General features: G+C 26.9%; 2 protein-coding genes across 6 annotated transcripts in view; one reads left to right on the top strand and one right to left on the bottom strand.

The window, feature by feature from the left end:
* Positions 1-765: 765 nt before the first annotated feature.
* Positions 766-20,312, bottom strand: part of LOC126733963 (kynurenine 3-monooxygenase) — a 185,151-nt gene continuing 165,604 nt past the window's right edge. For 3 of the 5 annotated variants that reach the window (XM_050437466.1, XM_050437465.1, XM_050437462.1), the window contains 3 exons: positions 1,299-1,431; positions 1,066-1,237; positions 766-994 (listed from right to left, as the gene is read on the bottom strand). In XM_050437466.1, coding sequence (XP_050293423.1) covers positions 787-994; positions 1,066-1,237; positions 1,299-1,431 — 513 coding nt within the window. In that variant the 3' untranslated portion in view covers positions 766-786. Of the gene's footprint in view, positions 1,014-1,065; positions 1,238-1,298; positions 1,432-20,312 lie in introns of all 5 variants that reach the window. The other 2 variants (XM_050437464.1, XM_050437463.1) reach the window with 2 other exon arrangements.
* On the top strand, positions 16,595-20,275 carry LOC126733966 (uncharacterized). Its single transcript, XM_050437469.1, has 5 exons — positions 16,595-16,746; positions 18,379-18,442; positions 18,503-18,646; positions 18,702-18,879; positions 19,963-20,275. Exons 1-5 carry the CDS (start codon positions 16,714-16,716, stop codon positions 20,144-20,146), a joined length of 603 nt encoding a protein of 200 aa, XP_050293426.1. The 5' UTR covers positions 16,595-16,713; the 3' UTR covers positions 20,147-20,275.

Below are 20,312 nucleotides of genomic sequence, written 5' to 3'. Positions count from 1 at the left end.
TTCCTCAAAAAAATTTAGAAAAATTTTATAAAAAAAATACGTTTCTCAAAAAAATTGTTTTTTTCTATACTTTTTTTTAAAAATGCTGAAATAGATATGATATGAGAGAGAAAAGTCAAATTATTCCAGGAATATGTAAGCCTATATTCAAATTTTTTTGTACTATGGACGTTTGGAAAATTTTTATAAAAAAAAGTATTTCCTCAAAAAAATGCTTTCCTTTTCTTCTTCTTTATTTAGCTTCTTATAACATGTTCCCTTTACACTCCCAATTAATTTATCACAATAAAATCTTTGTCAGTGTTTTCAGGTATTTCAGTAGAATTGAATGTATACTTATCCAATGAATTTAAGTTTTTAACTGCCTTTAAGGGTATTTCTCTTTCCAAAAAATTTAAAACTATAAAAGCAGTTAACTTTGCTAAAGGTGTTGAACCGCCTGGAAGACCAGGAATATTTTTATCATGTGATATTTCTATAAAATTCCTATGAAATTCAATGTTGAGAAGTTTTCAAAATTGAATTTACCTTCCAGGCAGTTGAGCAGATAAAGTAACTACTGATCCACTTAAATTTAAAGGCAATTGGGTTTGGCAGGAATGTTCAACTGCCTGGAAGAAAAACAACATTTGTATGATCTGCAAATGCATATAATTTCCATAAAATTCCTGTCAATGTCTCAATTAAAAAGCATTGTTGAGTGAGAGGTGCAAAAATTGATTCAGAATAAGAGCGAACAATCCCGAATCAAATAAAAAGAAAATAAAGAACAAAAAAACTGTATATTTATTTAACAAATAACAAGTTTGAGGTAGTTGTGTTGAATAAATATGACAGAAATTCATTAAAAAGTATCAAGTGGACCACATACGCAATTAGACGGAATATTAAATTCACGCTCTGAAATTCGGTTGTTTTGCAAAACGTAGAGTGTCCTATAAGTGTATTGCTGCTTGCATCCGTATCTGTCGTGTGTGTTGGAGAGGCACAGTTGCTGGAAATATCCAGTGGTACTAAAAAAGAAAAAAAATAAAAATTTCATTTTTGAATTAAATATAGTCTTACTTAAAAACACACTCGACTTTATCGAATCCTTGCACATACTCGCCATGATTTATCACAATAAATTCTTCGTCATTAATATCTTTGAGGGGTCGAGGGAAATATTGTCTTGTGGTATATGAGGGGCAGATGGTGTCGTTGTTGAATATTGGAGAGTTATTGGGTTGATATTGAACTAAAAATTACCAAAGAATATTGTGTATCATTACGTAAATTAAGTAATTAATAATACTTACGTCGTGGATTGGTTTTAAGGACCTCCTTCCATGTTGGGTGTTCGTCAATTAGGTCATCGATAAGCTTTTGGGGATATTCATCGTTGTTATAGACCAATTCATCATAACTTGGCCTGGCGTCTGTATGTAAAGTCTGTAATAAGATTTTTTTTTTAATTTTCATATTTTCATTTTATTCTGATATTTTCATACACAAAAATCGCGTCCATTCTTCTCAGAGAGACCAACATACAAAATTAACGAGAAAAAAACGTCACGGTCTCCTAACATAATATAATGACAGGCCACACTGGTTAGAAACCTAGAAGATTGTAATATGGTTTTCAAAGGCCTGATGGTACTCTAGCTAGAGCGAAACACGTGTAGCCTGGTAATATATGTTGTGAGATCGTAGCTGTGCGTTTTTTTTGCTTTCATCATTTTGATGTGTCGCAAAGGTATTTTCTAGTCGGATAAACTTCTTTAAATAAAAAAATATTTGCTTTATAATTTCTGTATCATTCTTTAGAAATAAAAAATGTTCATTTTATTTCTCTTGCTAATTTCTGTTTTTTTTTTAAGATTTTCTGTTGTTTCCTGCTAATTCAATTTTTTGTAAATCAACTTGATCTTTTTAACGTCGTTGTAATTAGCTGTATTTTTAGTGCATCCGTTTTTTTTCATATTGGCATATTCGTTAAGTGTATTTATTTTTTTATTCCTTTAAATTCCAGGCAGATGAGTAATAAAGTGATTTTTTTGAAATTTTTCATATTTATGGTATTTTAGGATTAAAGTTTGATTTTAATTCTTTTATCTTATTTTGATATATCGTATAAAAGGTTATAAAAAAATATTTTTCTTTGTAGTTGACTTTATTTAAAAAAAATGTTTTTGTCTTATAATTTCTGCATGGCTTTTTTATATTGATTGTTTTAATATTAGCTTTATTCTTTAGTTTATTTCTAATGGTTTTTTTCGGATTTTATAAGGAATATTGGTTATTAAAAAAAAATGTCTATTGTTGTAAATTCCGGTTTTTGTGTTATACAGTATTTTGCGTATCTCTCTTTACGATTTTTAAATTTTAATAAATCATATTACTTTTTTTTTAATACTGTCTGGATTTTCTGGATTTTTAATTAACATTTTTTGTGTTGTTTATTTATCTATGTTTATTTATATATAACAGTCGTACAGAAGTCCTTTTAAGTACTCAACTCTTTAAATCCAAATGTTTTATTTGTAAATGAATAATTTTTATTCTAGCCTGTTCAGTTATGGCCGATTTCTTCAAAATTTCTTTATTTAAAAAAAATATCTTTAAATTCCGTAAATTTTAGGCAATTGAATTACAATTAATTTTTTTTAACTCTAGGCAGTTCAGCTATTATAGGAAAATGGCAGTAAAAGATTTTTTTTACAGACAGTTAAACTATATATTTTTTTATTCCAGGCAGTTTAATCATGGATTTTTTTTTCCAAATTCCAGGCAGTTTTAATTTTTTTTAAGTAACTTGATACCTGAGTTCCAGGATGTTTAGTTACTTGAAAATTTTTTTTTTTTAATTCGGGCAGTTGTGTTATGAAAGAAATTTTGTTGCTTATTCCAGAAAATTCAATGTGAATAATGGGTGTTTTTTTCTTTTAAATTTCAGGTAGTTGAGTTATAAAAGAGTTTTTTTTAGCAAATTCCAGGCATTAATTATAAGTGATGATTTTTTAATTTCAGGCAGTTTAGTCATGATTTTTTTTCTAAATTCCAGGCAGTTTTCGTTTTTTTTAAATTAATTAGTTACTTAAAAAAAATTATTTAAAATTCAGGTATTTGAGTTACGGAAAAAATTTTGTTCCTTGTTCCAGAAAAGTGAATATGAATAATGGGTGAGTTTTTTTTTAAATTTCGTGTAGTTCAGGTATTTAAAAAAATATTCAGGTTTAATGCAGGTCATTTCGATTATTTAATATAAATTATTTAAATTTCAGGCAGTTGAGTTATAAAATAGTTTTTTTTAGCAAATTTCAGGCGTTTTAATGATTTGTGAACTTTGATCTTTAGACAATAAAATAGATTTTTTTTTCAGTTTCCAGGCAGTTGTATTTAACTTTTTTTTTGATTTTAGGCAGTTAAATTATTTAAAAAAAAAATCTTTAATAGCAGTCGAATTTTACGTATTTTTTTTAAACTGCATGGCATTTGGGAAAAATTCTTTCATACAGTTTAAACTACCTTAATAACAAAATAGTATAACTACCTTAAATATGAGAAATTCTCTTTTCACAACTCAACTGCCTGGAATAAAAAAAATACTTATAACTCAACTGCCTAGAATTTAAATAGTTCGAACTGACCTGACTTAAACATTTCACTTTTAATAAAACTTAACTGCCTAAAATTTAAATATTTTTTTAAATACCTGAACTACACAAAATTTTAAAAAAAATCAGTCATTATTCAATTTTCTGGAAGATTTTTTTGAAAACCTGTACTGCTCAAAATTTTATTTTTACAATTTTTGTGCAGCTGAATTATGAAAGACTCAAATTCGAAACAGTTCAATTTGGCAGTTAACCTTGAGTAATGGAAGAATTGTTTTCTTAAGCAAATTTTGTCCCAATTTCAGAAAGTTCAGTTATTAAGAAAAAATCTTTGAATTTCGTAAATCCTAGGCAGTTGAATTACAATTTTTTTTAAATTCTAGATAGTTCAGCTATTATGAGAAAATGGCAGTAAAATATTTTTTTTTACAGACAGTTAAATAATAAGTGATATTTTTTTTAATTCCAATAACTAAATATCAAAGTTCAAGGATGTTTAGTTACCTGAAAAAAAAAATTAAAATTCAGGCAGTTGAGTAATGGAAGAAAATTTGTTCCTTATTCCAGAAAATTGAATATGAATAATGAGTGTTTTTTCTTTAAATTTCGTGTAGTTCAGTTATTTAAAAAAATATTCAGGTTTTATTCAGGTAAGTTCGATTATTTAAAATAAATTATTTAAATTTCAGGCAGTTGAGTTATAAAAGAGTGTTTTTTTAGCAAATTCCAGACATTTTTTGTGACGATTTGTGAATTTTGATCTTTAGATAATAAAAATATTTTTTTTTTAATTTCCAGGCAGTTGTATTAAACATATATTTTTTTTTAATTCCAGGCAGATCAATTATTTAAAAAAAAATCACTAATTTTCAAGCAGTCGATTTTACGATTTTTTTTAACTGCATGGCATTTGGGAAAAATTCTTTTATACGGTTTAAACTACCTAAAAATCTAAATTCATTTTCAGTTATAGTATAACTAACTACCTGAAATATGGGCAATTCCCTTTCCACAACTCAACTGCCTGAAATAAAAAAAAATACTTATAACTCAACTACCTGGAATTTAAATAGTTTGAACGGACCTGAATTAAACATTCCACTTTTAATTTATCTCAACTGCCTAAAATTTAAATATTTTTTTTTAAATACCTGAACTACACAAAATTAAAAAAAAAATCAATCATTATTCAATTTTCTGGAAGAATTTTTTTAAAAACCTGTACTGCCTAAAATATAAATTTTTATAATTTCCGTCCAGTTGAATTATGAAAGATTCAAATTCGAGGCAGTTGAACTTGGCAGTTAACCTTTAGGTATTTAACAATATTTTTTCTTCAGTTTCTACACAGATAAGTTATAAGTGATTTTTTTAAATTTGAAAGGCAGCTTATTTATCAAAAGAAAAATTATTTAAATTCTAGGCAGTGTTGGACTGTCCTAAGGATTTGACCAAATTATTTTATTATTTCAAGGAATTTGAGGATTTGTATCAGAACTAGGACCATTTAATCCCATATGGCCATAGATTAATTAAAACAAAAAAGGTGAAAATTAAGAAAAAAAAGTAACGCTTTAGGCAGTTTTGTAGTGTCCTAAGGATTTGACCAAATTATTTTATTATTTCAAGGAATAGCTTTTATATATGCTAGAATAATTTAATCTAATCTATAACCATATACAGTAGTATATGGTTATAGATGTACATACCATATTATAGTACCAGATTGATTAGAAAGAAAAATTATCTTTTAATTTTTTTTCCAGTTTTTGGATATTTTAATATTGACAGACAAAAGAAGTAATTAATCAAGAAATATAAAGAAAAACATGTAGTTTCAAAAAGTTGAATGTTGCTTTTTTATTAAATCATATATTTAAACATATTTGGAAAATCCAGGAATTCTTAGCCAGGAAAATTTAAAAAAATGCTGAGTTTATTTAAAAAATGTATCTTTGTAAAAGATAGTGCCAATTTTTTTCTAAAACAATGCTTATATATCTGAAAAACCCATATAAAAAATAAAATATAATGTATATAATAACAAACAAAAAAAGAAACATTATAGGATATCCAAATTTACTTATTCTAGGGAGTCATTACAGTTTTTTAAGATTTTCCTATTCTACCTAGCTGAATCTAGATTAGGCATTAGACAAATATAATTGGGAATTGATTTTTTTACTCCAGGCATTTATTATTAAGTTGATTTTTCCAGAGTCAAACAAGTTTCAGCGCCAGAATTAATTTTAAAAAATCCTTGAATTAAACGTTAAATGAAAATTAGAAAGTTTAATTTATACTCATTTTAATCACTAAAAATTAATTTATTTAGGTGTTTTATTTAAATAGAAATGATACTTACCAAACTTAATAAGACACTTATAAACTTCCACATTTTTATACAATTTTCTTTTATAAAATAATTAATTGTTTTTCTTTTACTTTTACTGTCTTAAGTAGCACCAGAACCAATCAAGACGAATAGATCAAATGATTTAAGTAGATAACCTATACATGGTATTTAAATACAAATAGACAAACCGCAAATATACCGTGGGGGATATACTATAATAATTTTGATTCACTCGGGAAAAGCTCGTTGGACATTTTATTAATGAGGATTATTAAAATATGCTTATTAATTAAATGCATATCGGTTTATCTATATTATTAAACATAAGACTTGTTTATAATTTAATTTTTGCAAGATTTATCACTTGAAAGTGAAAACAAAGGTCTTGGATCCTGTATTTCTTCATTTTATTTTTTATAATTTATTCAGATGGGAAAGGGGATACACTTTTTGAAAGGTTAGTAATTTTTTTATAAAAGAAAACTGTACTTTTACCACCTTGTAATATTTGCAATAATTTAATTAAAAAAAAGACCTTTTTAAATTGGTTTCTTTATACCACAAAAAAGTGTTCTAAAAATCTTTAATGTATCAATACCGGGAAATTCTTTTAAAATCTAATCGGAAAATCGATGGCGTAATATTAGGGTAGATGTAAATTGTAAACACGATTGCGTATTATGGTTGTAACCGAAAAAATTAGTAACGTAAATGCAGCGGGTTAGTGCGGTTTTCCCATTCAACATTTTTACCGCAAACACACGTCGATCTACGGGTTTTAACGGGTTTTCGTCTTTTTGCGTAATTGAGAATTTGTTTTGCTTTCAGTACAAATTATTGAAACTCTTTTATCCTTGGGAAAATTTGCGACCAGGTGATGCTTAACATGAGTCACGATAGTAAAATCATTTAAGATGCTAAAAATTAGTTTGTACATCTATTTACGTCAAAAAAATTTGGAATTTTAAGTACATAGTCTGAAATGTATTTTTTTAAATTTTTGGTCTTTTGATATTTGTACTACGACTATGTATTAAAAGGATTACAGAAATATAGAATTTTCGTGCTTAAACTTTAGGTTTGTAAGTTATCTGAACTCGTGTAATAATAGCCATAAACCTGGTAACTAAAAGATCGTTCATATAATCTTCGTTTCTTAATTCTTAATTATGAGGATCATATCTGAATCTGATTTTTTTATAAAATACCTTGTTAACGTATTATTTGATAACACTATAACTATAAGGTGATTTTTTCGAGTATGATTAAACACTATTTTAAGCCGATCCAAACACTATTAAGTAAATGAAACCGTGATATAGAAAATAGGTGGAAAAAATCAAATTCTCATTTATATATCCCTATCTCAGTTTAAAAGTTAGAAGAAGTTAAACCTGGATTGGATATTAGATTCTAATAATTGAGAATTGACTTTTTTATTCCAGGCATTTAAGCATGAATTTTCCAGGAAAGTCAGTTAAGTTTTATGATTAATATTGTAAATATTGTTTTCCTGTAGAAAATACGAAATAATGTCAAATATCTGAAATAAAATAAAAAATAATATAAAATGCCTGGAAGAAGGTATAAAGCACTTGTTTCAAATGCCTGGAATAGATTAAAAAATTATTTTGAAAGTTTGAAAGACAAAAAATATCTACTATACGCTTGTTATAAATTAAAAATTATGTTTGGATTTACTGATATTTGAATAAAATATTGCATTAAACTTTTGTATTTTTTTCATTAGCTATGGATATAAAAGTTATGAGGAAATTAAAGCAATTCCTTGTCAATTTTATATTAATTAGCAAGAAAAAATAAAAAACAATCGAGAACATATTAAAAAAAAATTCTTATAATATCTTTAAAGTAATTTTTTTCAATTTTAAAATTTATAGAGAAAAATTATAAGCAATTGCGCAATTTCACGACGGCAGCGATTCGTAATGAGAAAAAAGCCTTTATACGAACAAAATTTAATTCTAATTTATCAAGTAGGGAAACCTGGGCAGAACTGAAAAAACTTAATTTAACAAAAGAACATTCCTTCAGAATTATGTGATGTAAACTTAATTAATAATTTTTTTACCTCGAACTGTACTAATCCGTATCAAGCAAATCAAAATCTGCTGCAGTTTTATGATAATAATTTAGTTAAAAATTTTGAACATGCTTTTCAATTGCAAGAAGTAACCGAAATCGAGTTAATAAGAATTATTCTTTCCATAAAAAGTAAAGCTTATGGTTGTGATGGGCTTAATATTATATTAATTCAGATTTGTTGTCCATTTATTGTCCCCTTTGTGCTTCATATAATAAACGAATATTTGAAAAATTTAGTATTTCCAAATATCTAGAAACACGCCTTAGTCACGCCTTTGGCCAAAATAGCTTAACCAAAGGAACTTAAAGATCTCCGATCAATAAGCATTCTTCCCGTTCTTTCCAAAATTCTCGAAAAAGTTGCAAATAATCAAGCTCGAGTATTTTTGAACAGTCATGAAATTTTGCCACTCAAACAATCAGGGTTTCGTCAAGGATATAGCTGTGCTACGGCTATCGCTGACGTCACAGATTACATTTTCCGAGCGTGGGATCAAGGGGAATTTACTGCTTTAATTTTACTTGACTATACAAATGCGTTCGACTTAATTAGTCACAGGATTGTATTATCAATTTTAAGTTATATAGGATTTTCGAGAGATGCAACAACATTTTTTAAATCATTTTTGGGTAACCGCAGCCAGCAGATCGTTATGAATGGTATAAAATCTAACTCAGCACCTTTATCAGTAGGTGTTTCTCAGGGAAATATCCTGGGGCCATTGTTGTACACAATTTATACATGTCGATTTAAAGACCATTTAAAATTTTGTAGCTACCATTTGTATGCGGACGACACCCAACTCTATCTTCACTTTCATCCAAATAATACAGAAATTGCCAATAGAAATATAAATTTGGATTTAAAAAGTATAAAAGAAATCTCAACGTGTCACGATCTAAAGATAAACCCTTCAAAATCATCCGTTGCTGTATTCGGAGGAGATAAAAATAATAGATTAAGAGTTAGCAACGAGCTTAATATACAAATTAACAACGTCACCATTCCATTACGTCCCAACACGTCCAAATCATTGGGACTTGTTATTGACTCGGATCTTCGGTTTCATGAGCATGTCACAGAAAAGCTCCGAAAAGCCTATGGTGCTCTTAAACTTATTTATAATCAAGGAAAATTTTTAAATAAAAAATTAAAAAAACATCTATGTGACTCCTTAGTGCTATCCAACTTTAACCACTATGATACAGTATATGGCCCATGTTTGGATCAGTTTGATTCTCGTAGAATTCAGAAAGTACAAAATGCGTGCCTTCGCCTTATTTTTGGGATACGCCGCAGGATCTCTAATAAGCTTATAGACATCGGTTGGCTTAATATGTATAACCGCAGAAAACTACACTTCATTTTTTTGGGCTACAAGGTAATAAAATTTAAATCTCCCCAATACTTGTATGATAGAGCAGATTTTAGAATTAACAACAATAATCGTAACTTACATCTTCTTACTATTCCTCGACACAGAAAAGAACTTTTTAAATGAAGCTTTTCATATAATTTGGCTTCCAGTTTGAATTCCTTAAAGATTACTGATCTGGCTGGATCATTTGATCTGGCCTGTTCTACTTTTCAAAGAAAAACTAGAGACTGTTTTTATGTCAGTAAATAAAGTTGGTTTTATTTTGATTTTGATTTTTTGTATGATGTCGCTGAATGTGTTTTTGTATTTTTAAGTTTCAACTGTTAGAAGAGCAAAAGTTATTAAGCTAATGGAGAAAACAGGATAGAATCAATACACACAATTAACGACAACAAATTTAGAGCAATGGCTATTAAAACTTTGGAAAATACTTGTAAAGTAACGCTTTAGGCAGTGTTGGACTATCCTAAGTATTTGACCAAATTATTTTACTATTTTAAGGAATTTAAGGATTTATGCCAGTACTATAAACATTCAATCTAATCTGACCATAGATTGATTGAAACTAAAAAAAAACTAAGAAAAAAATATGAAGGAAATTAATGAGAAAAGAGGAGATATATTACGCATAATTAGGTACAAAAAAAATTAGAGTAATGACTAATAAAATTCAGGAAAATACTTGTAAAGTAATGCTTTAGGTAGTGTTGAACTATCCTAAGTATTTGACCAAATTATTTTATTATTCAAAGGAATTTGAGAATTTGTGCCTGGACTAAGACCATTTTATCCAATATAGCCATAGATTAATTAAAGCAAAAAAGGCGAAAATCAAGAAAAAATTATGAAGGAAGATAATAAGAAAAAAAGAGATATACTACGCACAATTAGGTAGAAAAAAATTAAAGTAATGGCTAATAAAACTATGGAGAATACTTGTAAAGTAACGCTTTAGCTAGTGTTGGACTGTCCTAAAGATTTAATTAAATTATTTTATTATTCAAAGGAATTTGAGGATTTGTGCCTGGACTAGGACCATTTTATCCAATATAGCCATAGATTAATTGAAACAAAAAAGGCGAAAATCAAGAAAAAATTATGAAGGAAGAAAATAAGAAAAGAGGAGATATACTACGCACAACTACGAATAAAAAATAGAGAACATTGGCTAATAAAACTGCGGAGAATACTTGTAAAGTAATTAGGTATACTGAACTATCCTAAGGATTTGGCCAAATTTTTTTATTACCCTTTCGGCCAGAAAAAACACTATTTTCAGTCGATCCAAATACTATTAAGTAAATAACACGATAATATAGAAAATAATGAAAAAGTCAAGTTCTCATTTATACATTCCTATCTCAGTTGAAAAATTAGAAGAAGATGGGAATAAAGTGAAGTTTTTCGAGTACAATTAGACACCTTAGACTAGAAAAACACTATTTTCAGTCGATCCAAACACTATTAGGTAAATGACACGATGATATAGAAAATAGTGAAAAAGTCAAATTCTCATTTAGATATCCCTATCTCAGTTTCAAAATTAAAAGAGGATAGGAATAAAGTGATGTTTTTCAAGTATGATTAGACACTTTACGCCAGAAAAACACTATTTTCAGGCAATTTACACAAATACTATCAAGAGAATGAAACGATAATATAGAAAATAGTGGAAAAGTCGAATTCTTATTTTCTTTGGTATCTATTGCTAATCAGCTACTTAAAAAGAATAGTCTATATATTTCAACAAGTTGTAATGTGATCTGTGTAGGTCTAGGCCTGATGATGCTCCGATAGGAGCGAAACATGTGTAGCTTTGAAAAAATTTTATGGATTTGATGAGACCGTGACTTTGTGTTCTTACCTTTGTTTTGTTTTCGTTTGGTCTTTTAGAGAAAAATGGATGATACGTTTCTATTTATATATTTCAGTTAATTATAATATAAACAACTTAATATTTACTAATTAAAGCTACCTAAAGTATTTTTTCTATTTTGCCGGTAAAAATCTGGATCAGGGCTTCTGGATGTAGCAGCATCAACAAAATGCTTGGCAAGAGTTAAATTTTTAGGCCTGCATTAATTATTTAAATTTCTAAACACTTTTCAATTATTTTTATGATTGTCGATAGTTATGTTATTCGAAAGACAACTTTTTTTCACAGTTTCTACTCTAATTGTAACATGGCTCCTAAGGAGTTTATATACCTTCAAATTTTCAAGAGTTTTCTGCTTTTTGTAGTTATAAAGTGCTTTGTTTCAAAGGTTCATTAGGTTCTTAATTTTAGGGAGATTTTTTTCCGACATAACAACTATTTTTGACGGCGAGTGTAGTCTGACGATGTCAATATATTCGGCGAAACGTCGGCGAATTTGCCACCTGGACTTTTATTTATTGATCTCTAAACCTAACAAACAAATCAAATACTCCAAGAGAGAAATTATTGGATCATTTAAGGCTGATTCAATAGTTACATTAAAAAAATTAAATCTTCCTTTTAAATGTTTTTATAAAGTTAAACTCATCTTCTATTTAATATGATTTAGTCCCGATTTTTTTTACCTTTTAGTTAGTCCGGTTAAAAAAAAAACAATATACATAGAAATAAGAAGAGATTTTTCATTGATCATTGACTCTATTTTTACACTACGGATCTTAAAATCCTAAAATAACAAAATGCCCATGTAAAATGTTTAAAAATCAAAAACTATTGCTGCATTTCCTTCCGTTCAATAAAAAAAAAACACACTAAGCAAAATTGCACCATATATAGAAAATACTGGGAAATTTCTGAAAATATTATTCTGACGTTGCAAATTGATTTCGAATTCCGTTATTATTTACCGCTGCATTTTTTCTTACTGATAAGTCATTTAGCGGTTTACATTATAAACAAACATGTTAAGACCTTCTGTGGTCAAATCGTTGATTACTATTAATTTTATTAAAAATTATGACAACAGTGGTTTTCTAGGACGTTTAATATGAATGGTAGTAATAGTATTATTATTATTATTATCATTATCATTTATTGCATATGTAAATATAGAAACATGCTTCGTATAAGAAATATATCACGCACATTATAATTAGAACGATAAATAAGATTATGATTAATATGGAGTTTTAATGTTTACATAAAAAGTATATTTAAAGTAAATTAAGTAATGAAGGTGGCATACAAAGAGACTTTAAATTGAATCCCTTGTTGATGACTTAGGGTCTTTTTAGGTTTCTTTTTTTTGCCTTCTTCTTCTTCTTAATTTTTTCCGTCTTTTCTCCTTCTACATTCTCTTTTATGTTAAATATTCTTATAACGTAGGATAATTCTGAATTAGTGGTTGCTCTAATTTTCAGATCGTTTAGGCCTTTTTAAAGCCTTAAGGACAAAATTGCGTCTATCCATGTGAAAATTCCAACTCTATTTAAACTCAGGTTTATTTTTTTAATCGATAAACACAAAACTTATCAGATTTACTAAACTCTTTTTAAATTATTAAAAATCCATTTAAGTGCATTTTTATTAAAAATTTACTTAAATGGAGATAAAACTAACAACCTAACTAAGCCGTTTTAAAATTTAATTTTTTTTTAACTTGTTTAATTATGGATCTATACTTGTCACACCTATTTAAGTCCAATTTATATATTACATCACTTTTAAGTAAGTATAATCAATAAGAAGATACATACACAGTTCACACAAGAATCTAGAAAGATAATTATGTTAAAGTAATAGAAAAACAGATTAAAGGCTTATCAGATTTAACATAAATCTATAAAGGTTAACAGCCACATTTTTAATGTTATTAAGTTTTGTTCACGTTTGCTTATTTATTTATAGAAAAATCCAAGATCTTTATTAATTCCTTTAATTTTTTTATTGGAAATGTAATAATATTAGTATTAAACACTTTATTAATATCAAATCAATGTGATCAAACACGCCACTGAGAATACACGCCCACCTTTATAGCAACGAACACCTGTCAGCCAACGGGAACACAAGAGAGGCGGGGCTTCCATAGACGTCCCAAAATTCCACTAATTTTTTTTATTTATTATTATAATTCATTTATAATATAGTGAACAATTTATGAATTTAATTCTATAATTATACATAAACTTATATACTATTATATTTTATTACTGCACCTAGTTAACATGAAAATAAGTATTGTAACAAAATGTTACAATGCTAAATTGAAATACCCAGAACTATTTATGTATTTCCGATTTATTTATTAGTATAAAACGTTGCCACATAGGCTTAAGTTTAGCAATAGACTCCACTTAACCTAAAATACAAAAAATATATAACACTGGAAATTGTACCTAAAAAAATGGGAGCAAAAAGAAAAATAATTTAAAAACAACCAATGGTACGTATATATCATAATAAAATATTCAAGTAATTAAAAAATACAAGGTTACACTACCAGTTCACCCGTATATTTAATTGATTATTGAAATAAAATTCTTTGAATTTTTGGGTGAAATCTACTTTTTGTCAAAAGCTTTATACCTGTTATAAATAATGACAGCATTGTTCAAAAAACTATGCTTGAAGTATGTAAAATAATACGGAGTAATGCTTAGCCTATCTACAGTCTTACTATACAAAGTTAATTTTAAATAATACTCTATCATATTTTCTAAGGTTTAATATAAATCTGCAATAAGGATTTTGAAATTTTTGCAATCTATAAGCTGTAAACTTATCAAGGCAAGAATTATAAACTACGCTACAATAGTTAATAATAGGTTTTAATAAGGACTCTTCAAATGCCTGGAATAAACTATAAATGCCATTCAATGGCCTGGAAGACCTATGAAATAGTGCTATTACAGCGTAAAAGAGGTCAGAAATCAGTCAGAAATGACTTTCAAGTGCCTGGAATAAACTTAGTAAATGACCTTCAATTGCCTGAAAGAATCTTAAACTTGGAGATATCTTCGCTTCTTATTAATAGTTGGTATAATATACATAAATATTTTGATTATTAAAAAACATGAAATATAATGTCAAGTGGTGGAACCACATAAAAGACTTATTTCAGGAACCTGGAATATTTGAAATGCCAGAGAGGAATAATAAATTATGGAAAATTGCTTATATAAAATAGTTATTAAATTAAATAAATTGTAAATAAAATTATATTAATAAATGGCCGCAAGCAATTATTAAAAAAATATTTTAAATCCTCGCAAGACAATAGTTAGTTCAACTGTACCAAAAAAATTGTTTAAAAATCAACAATTCAGAATTAAAACATAAATAAAGAAGATTCTTTTATATTTTTTAATTTTTTTTGTATGTTTCTGTGATATACGCGTCTGTGCAACATATGCATTAGGGTGCTTAATATGTTATCTGTTTTTTTATAATCGCTATGCAGGTCGTTTTTACCATATTGTTTTTATTTATTTTTAATTGAATAAAGTATTTTTGAATTTGAATTTGAATTTGAATTTGAATTTGAATTTGAATTTGAATTTGAATTTGAATTTGAATTTGAATTTGAATTTGAATTTGAATTTGAATTTGAATTTGAATTTGAATTTGAATTTGAATTTGAATTTGAATTTGAATTTGAATTTGAATTTGAATTTGAATTTGAATTTGAATTTGAATTTGAATTTGAATTTGAATTTGAATTTGAATTTGAATTTGAATTTGAATTTGAATTTGAATTTGAATTTGAATTTGAATTTGAATTTGAATTTGAATTTGAATTTGAATTTGAATTTGAATTTGAATTTGAATTTGAATTTGAATTTGAATTTGAATTTGAATTTGAATTTGAATTTGAATTTGAATTTGAATTTGAATTTGAATTTGAATTTGAATTTGAATTTGAATTTGAATTTGAATTTGAATTTGAATTTGAATTTGAATTTGAATTTGAATTTGAATTTGAATTTGAATTTGAATTTGAATTTGAATTTGAATTTGAATTTGAATTTGAATTTGAATTTGAATTTGAATTTGAATTTGAATTTGAATTTGAATTTGAATTTGAATTTGAATTTGAATTTGAATTTGAATTTGAATTTGAATTTGAATTTGAATTTGAATTTGAATTTGAATTTGAATTTGAATTTGAATTTGAATTTGAATTTGAATTTGAATTTGAATTTGAATTTGAATTTTGAATTTTGACTAATAGAAGTCTTTTTATTGGCAAAAAAAAAGTAACATGGTAATACAGAGCGTAGTCTAGCCTAGGGCTACTCTACTGAACACTAAAGACCAACGTACAATCTTACTACAAAATCTACTTAAGTATTTAAATCTACAATAATGTTTAAAATACAAATTACAAATAAATCCAAATGACAAGTAAAGACATGAAATAGACATAAAAAAAAAAGAAAAAATATACTTAATTAAATGCAAAAAAAAGAACCTAAACCTAGGGTGGGTACTTTTTTAAAAATGAACCGTGTAAATATAAAAAAAAAATTATTCATGCTTTTGTTTGCTCATATATTATTTTTTAAATTATTGTTCATTTAAAATTTTTAGATTTAACTTCTCTGAAAACTGCTATTTCGAAAAACAAATTTATTTTTAATTTCAACCGGCAAGGATGGATTCGAAATGAATGCAGTAATTGTAAAGCCTTGTATTGCACAACTTTTTACAACGTTTATTCTCTACCTAATCTATGGTGCTTCTTGATTTACATTAAAATCGTGAAAATTCCCATTAAAAAAAAAACACTTGTAAAAACACTTGTTGCGTGCGTCACTCTTTAAAATCGGACGGTCGTGTGCCAACTTAATCTTGACATACCTATGTGGAATATCCCAAATAAAAAAAACTCGTCTTTTCTTAAATTCGTGGTCCGTCTTTTATTATTCACCCATTCGAAGGTCGTAAGTCTGTGTTTTATAAGATTTACACTTTTCATCATAAACTAAATTAATTTCCCACATGAATTTCCAATTGAAAATCGGAGCGTTACTCCTAGCGTGAGCCGGTCGTGTGGCCACTTAATTAATAATGGATGTTGCGGTTTTTTATCATTTCAAAACGGAAGAATTATGTTTTTATGGTATAATATGTTTGTGATTCACGAATTTTAATTGTTCGTATTCGGAAATTAGACTATATAAACAGGTGGTATAGTTATGGGGTATTTATTGTTTATTACTAAGTTGGAAGGGAAGCATTCGTGGGTGCAATAGTGGAGTACAGTGGTTTTACAGTTTAGCAGTTAATTCCCTAGTTGGGTACTATTTTGTGATTTTTTTGTTTGTTTATACGAATATGGAGTTCATCCTGGTTTTTTATTTGTGTCTGGTAGGTTTTCATATTTATTTAATTTATTACAAGAAAATTACAAGATACATTAACAAGAGATTTTTGGATAGTTTTTATTAACATTTGAATGTGTCCTTTTAATATTGAGATTTTTGAGGAAGACTTATGAGGTTTGTTCAATTATCTAATCAAACTAATTTAACCCTTTTTTAAATTACTATTACATTTTTAATAATCACATCTTCTCACTAATTTTTTTTTCGCAAAAATTTACTTTAATAGAAATTTTGATATTTTTGACAATCAATGAGAATCTTCTAAGAATTGAAAACTTTAACAATTTTCTTGACTATCGTTTGTGAATAATCTCTAAAATTAAATAAAACTATAAAAGATATTAGGTCATAAATCATTTATTTTTACAGAAATTTACTTTCAGGTTTTTATTTTTAAACTTATTATTTTTAATATTTCTAAAAGTATAAATTTTTGGTTAAATTACTTACATTTATGTACAAACTATATGCAAGGATATAGGATAATTTAACCTTATCAGATATCCGATCCCACCTGAATCTAATTAAATCATATCAATTAAATCAATCATGTCTAATTAAATTATATAATATCTAACTAGGGACATATACGATACTTATCATATCTTAGTTCTATTAATGTTTCAACTATTATTGATAGATTTTATTATTTTTTGGCAAATATGGGAGTTTGTAGCTATTTAGTTACAAAATATGATACAAAATATGCAAATACAAATACAAAATATGAAAATATTTTTCTTATAAAAGTTCCTGATTAAGAAATCGGACCTTTGGGACTTCTACCTCTTTTTACTTAAAGGAACTTTTATACTTTTTAAAGTGTTTTATATCCACTTAAAGCCTATTAAATGGCCTATAAAATGATGATATATGATGAGTTAGTGATTCAGGATTTCTACCTCTTTTTACTTATAACTTTATTGATGCTTACTAAATATCAGGCTATTAATCAGTTAAGCAAATTCCTATCATAAATCCAATTAAATTATTTTTTTTTTCAAATGTAATTAAAAAATCAAACAGACATCCAATATAATAAATTACCAGCCATACAAATTTATTGAAGTTCAGTCAAACCATTTGCAAAATTTATTAATTCATTTTAATTGGTTTAATTAAAAACATACGTAGATCTTCATACAAACGCTCAAAATATGTAAAATTATTAACATATTTAATGAGGCATATCAGATATCAAATTTATAGTAAATTCAACTTTTAACTATTTTTATAAATTACCTGTAAACAGGAGGTTTATATTAGGTCAAGTAAAATTTAAAGGCTTGTTAGATGTTATTTAAATTTTTAAGCATTTATTGGGAATTCACTTTAATGGGATTATAAAATCCAACAGAATATTTTGGTATTAATTAATTGTAGAAATTACTTAAATCAGACATAAAACCCAACTTGAACTGCTAATTTTTCTTAGTTATACATATTTCTCATTATATTTTTAGAATCTGCTTAAACGAGGCTTATTAGACCTCAAATCTAACTTAACCTCTCCGAATTATTTTTAACATTTACATTATTATCACATACTCTTTATTTACTTATGACTCAATTAATAAAATAAAGTAGTATTGATTAAATTAAATTTTTCTTCCAGGTTCCCCTAGTTATTGACGCAAGTTACATCCGACTTAAGAGCACCGAACATAACTCACAAATAGGTAAATACCCGAAAACTTATTTTTAATGCAATTCCTTTAATATAAAAATCATTATTTAAGCTTCTAATCCTGCCCCCCTAATTAAAGAAATGACAGACCGTAATGGGGCATTGCACACATCGTACCCCACCAAAGCCATCGAAAAAGCACTAAAAAAGTACAAACAGTTTTTGCCGCTTTTAAACCAAAGCAACGCGATCCCAGGTGAGTTTCTTATAAGTTATATAAAAGCTAAAACTAACCCTGGGTTGTTCTATAGTAAGAAGAAAAAGAGATGCCAGTAGTACCTCCATGGACAATGGCGAGTGTAACTCGGATGTGTACTATGAAACGCCCACTAACGTCAAGACTATGGATAATAAGGATTTTATAGTTGTTAATCATGGACCTTACTATCAGCTAGTTGTTACTGAAACGTGTTTGAGGGATAGCACCAGGTATGAATAAAAGACTTATTAATAAATAAAAACGCTTGTATATTTATTATTATTTAACTAGTTTGGCTGAAAATTTCGTAGAAAAAGCATGGGGTAATATATTGGTTAAGTATTACAGTTGAAGGCTTAGAAAAGGCATTAAAAGAGTCAGAAAAATCATAATATTCAGTTATGAAAAGTACGTGAACATGATATGCATGAATATGATATACTTCATAATTAATCTACAGAGTGATGGTGGTCATGAATGTTCAAATACGCGGGATTCGTTTATGTGTTTATTTCAAGTCGCAATTAAATTAGATAGTATTTTTTAAACATAATTAAGAAAAAAAAAATTATGTAATAAATATTAACTGAAAAATATAGTATTTAAAATAATTAAATGGTTTCCGGGTTAAAAATACTACCTCACAAAAAACACTGATGTCATAATTTTTTCTTGCATTTTGAAGCTTATACACCTTGTGTATTGTCTTATGTGTTTTATAAAAAAAGTGAAAAAAAATTTTTTTGACCATTTTTTTATAAAATTATTATATTTTTATAAAATTTTGGTTGTATTTTAAATTACGTTAAATTTATATGAATTATTTAATTTTTGTTCACACTTCATGTCATATCTATGTAAATATGTATTTTTTCGTTCATAATTCAATAAATACCATGAATACTTTTACTTATTACTTAAGAACGCATGAAATATACGGGCTGATATTTTATTTCCTTATTAAGTAAATTTGATAAGATGTATACAGATAGATTGGGACGTTGAATTTTTAAATAAACCATAATATTTCAAAGCGATATAAATGGTTTTTTTTGGATAATAATTTAGGAAACCCTATATATTTTAAATATTGTCTCAAATGAATTATAACTACAAAAATTATACAAGGTGGTTTTCCATAATAATAATAATACACTAGTGTAATGAGTACACAATTTTTTTACCAATAGATAAGCCTCAGAACAATAATTTATATGGGTCTAGTATAGTGTTTACACAACCTGTATACTCTCTTATATATTATGCAAAAGGATTGGGAAAGTGAGTTCTTAAATATTACATTTGTGTTTTAGATCGAAAATATGCCTTAAGGACAACCACTTGGTGGGAAAAACTTGCTATACCGGATCCTGTGAACAGCAGCATCAACACATTTATTTAATAACCTACAATAGCAATACTAAAGCGATTGAAAGGTCAGTTTTTCAGTACAACTCTTCTTGCGTTTGTAAGCTGAAGCCCAAGTTTAGTTGCTAAAAACAAATTGTTGTTTTTTGTCCCTTTTTTATGTCTATCTATCTATAGATTTGTTCACTTATTTATTACTGCAATTTAAGACTGTTGTGTTATTTATTGTTTATTTTTATTGTTTTTTATTTATTTATATGTTATAGGTTATTTATTATTAGTTGTCATTGTGTTA

Source organism: Anthonomus grandis, chromosome 3, assembly GCF_022605725.1.
Source record: "Anthonomus grandis grandis chromosome 3, icAntGran1.3, whole genome shotgun sequence".
Lineage (NCBI taxonomy): Eukaryota > Metazoa > Arthropoda > Insecta > Coleoptera > Curculionidae > Anthonomus > Anthonomus grandis.
The sequence above is the reverse complement of the archived record's forward strand: the minus strand, read 5'-3'. Positions and strand labels throughout refer to the sequence as shown.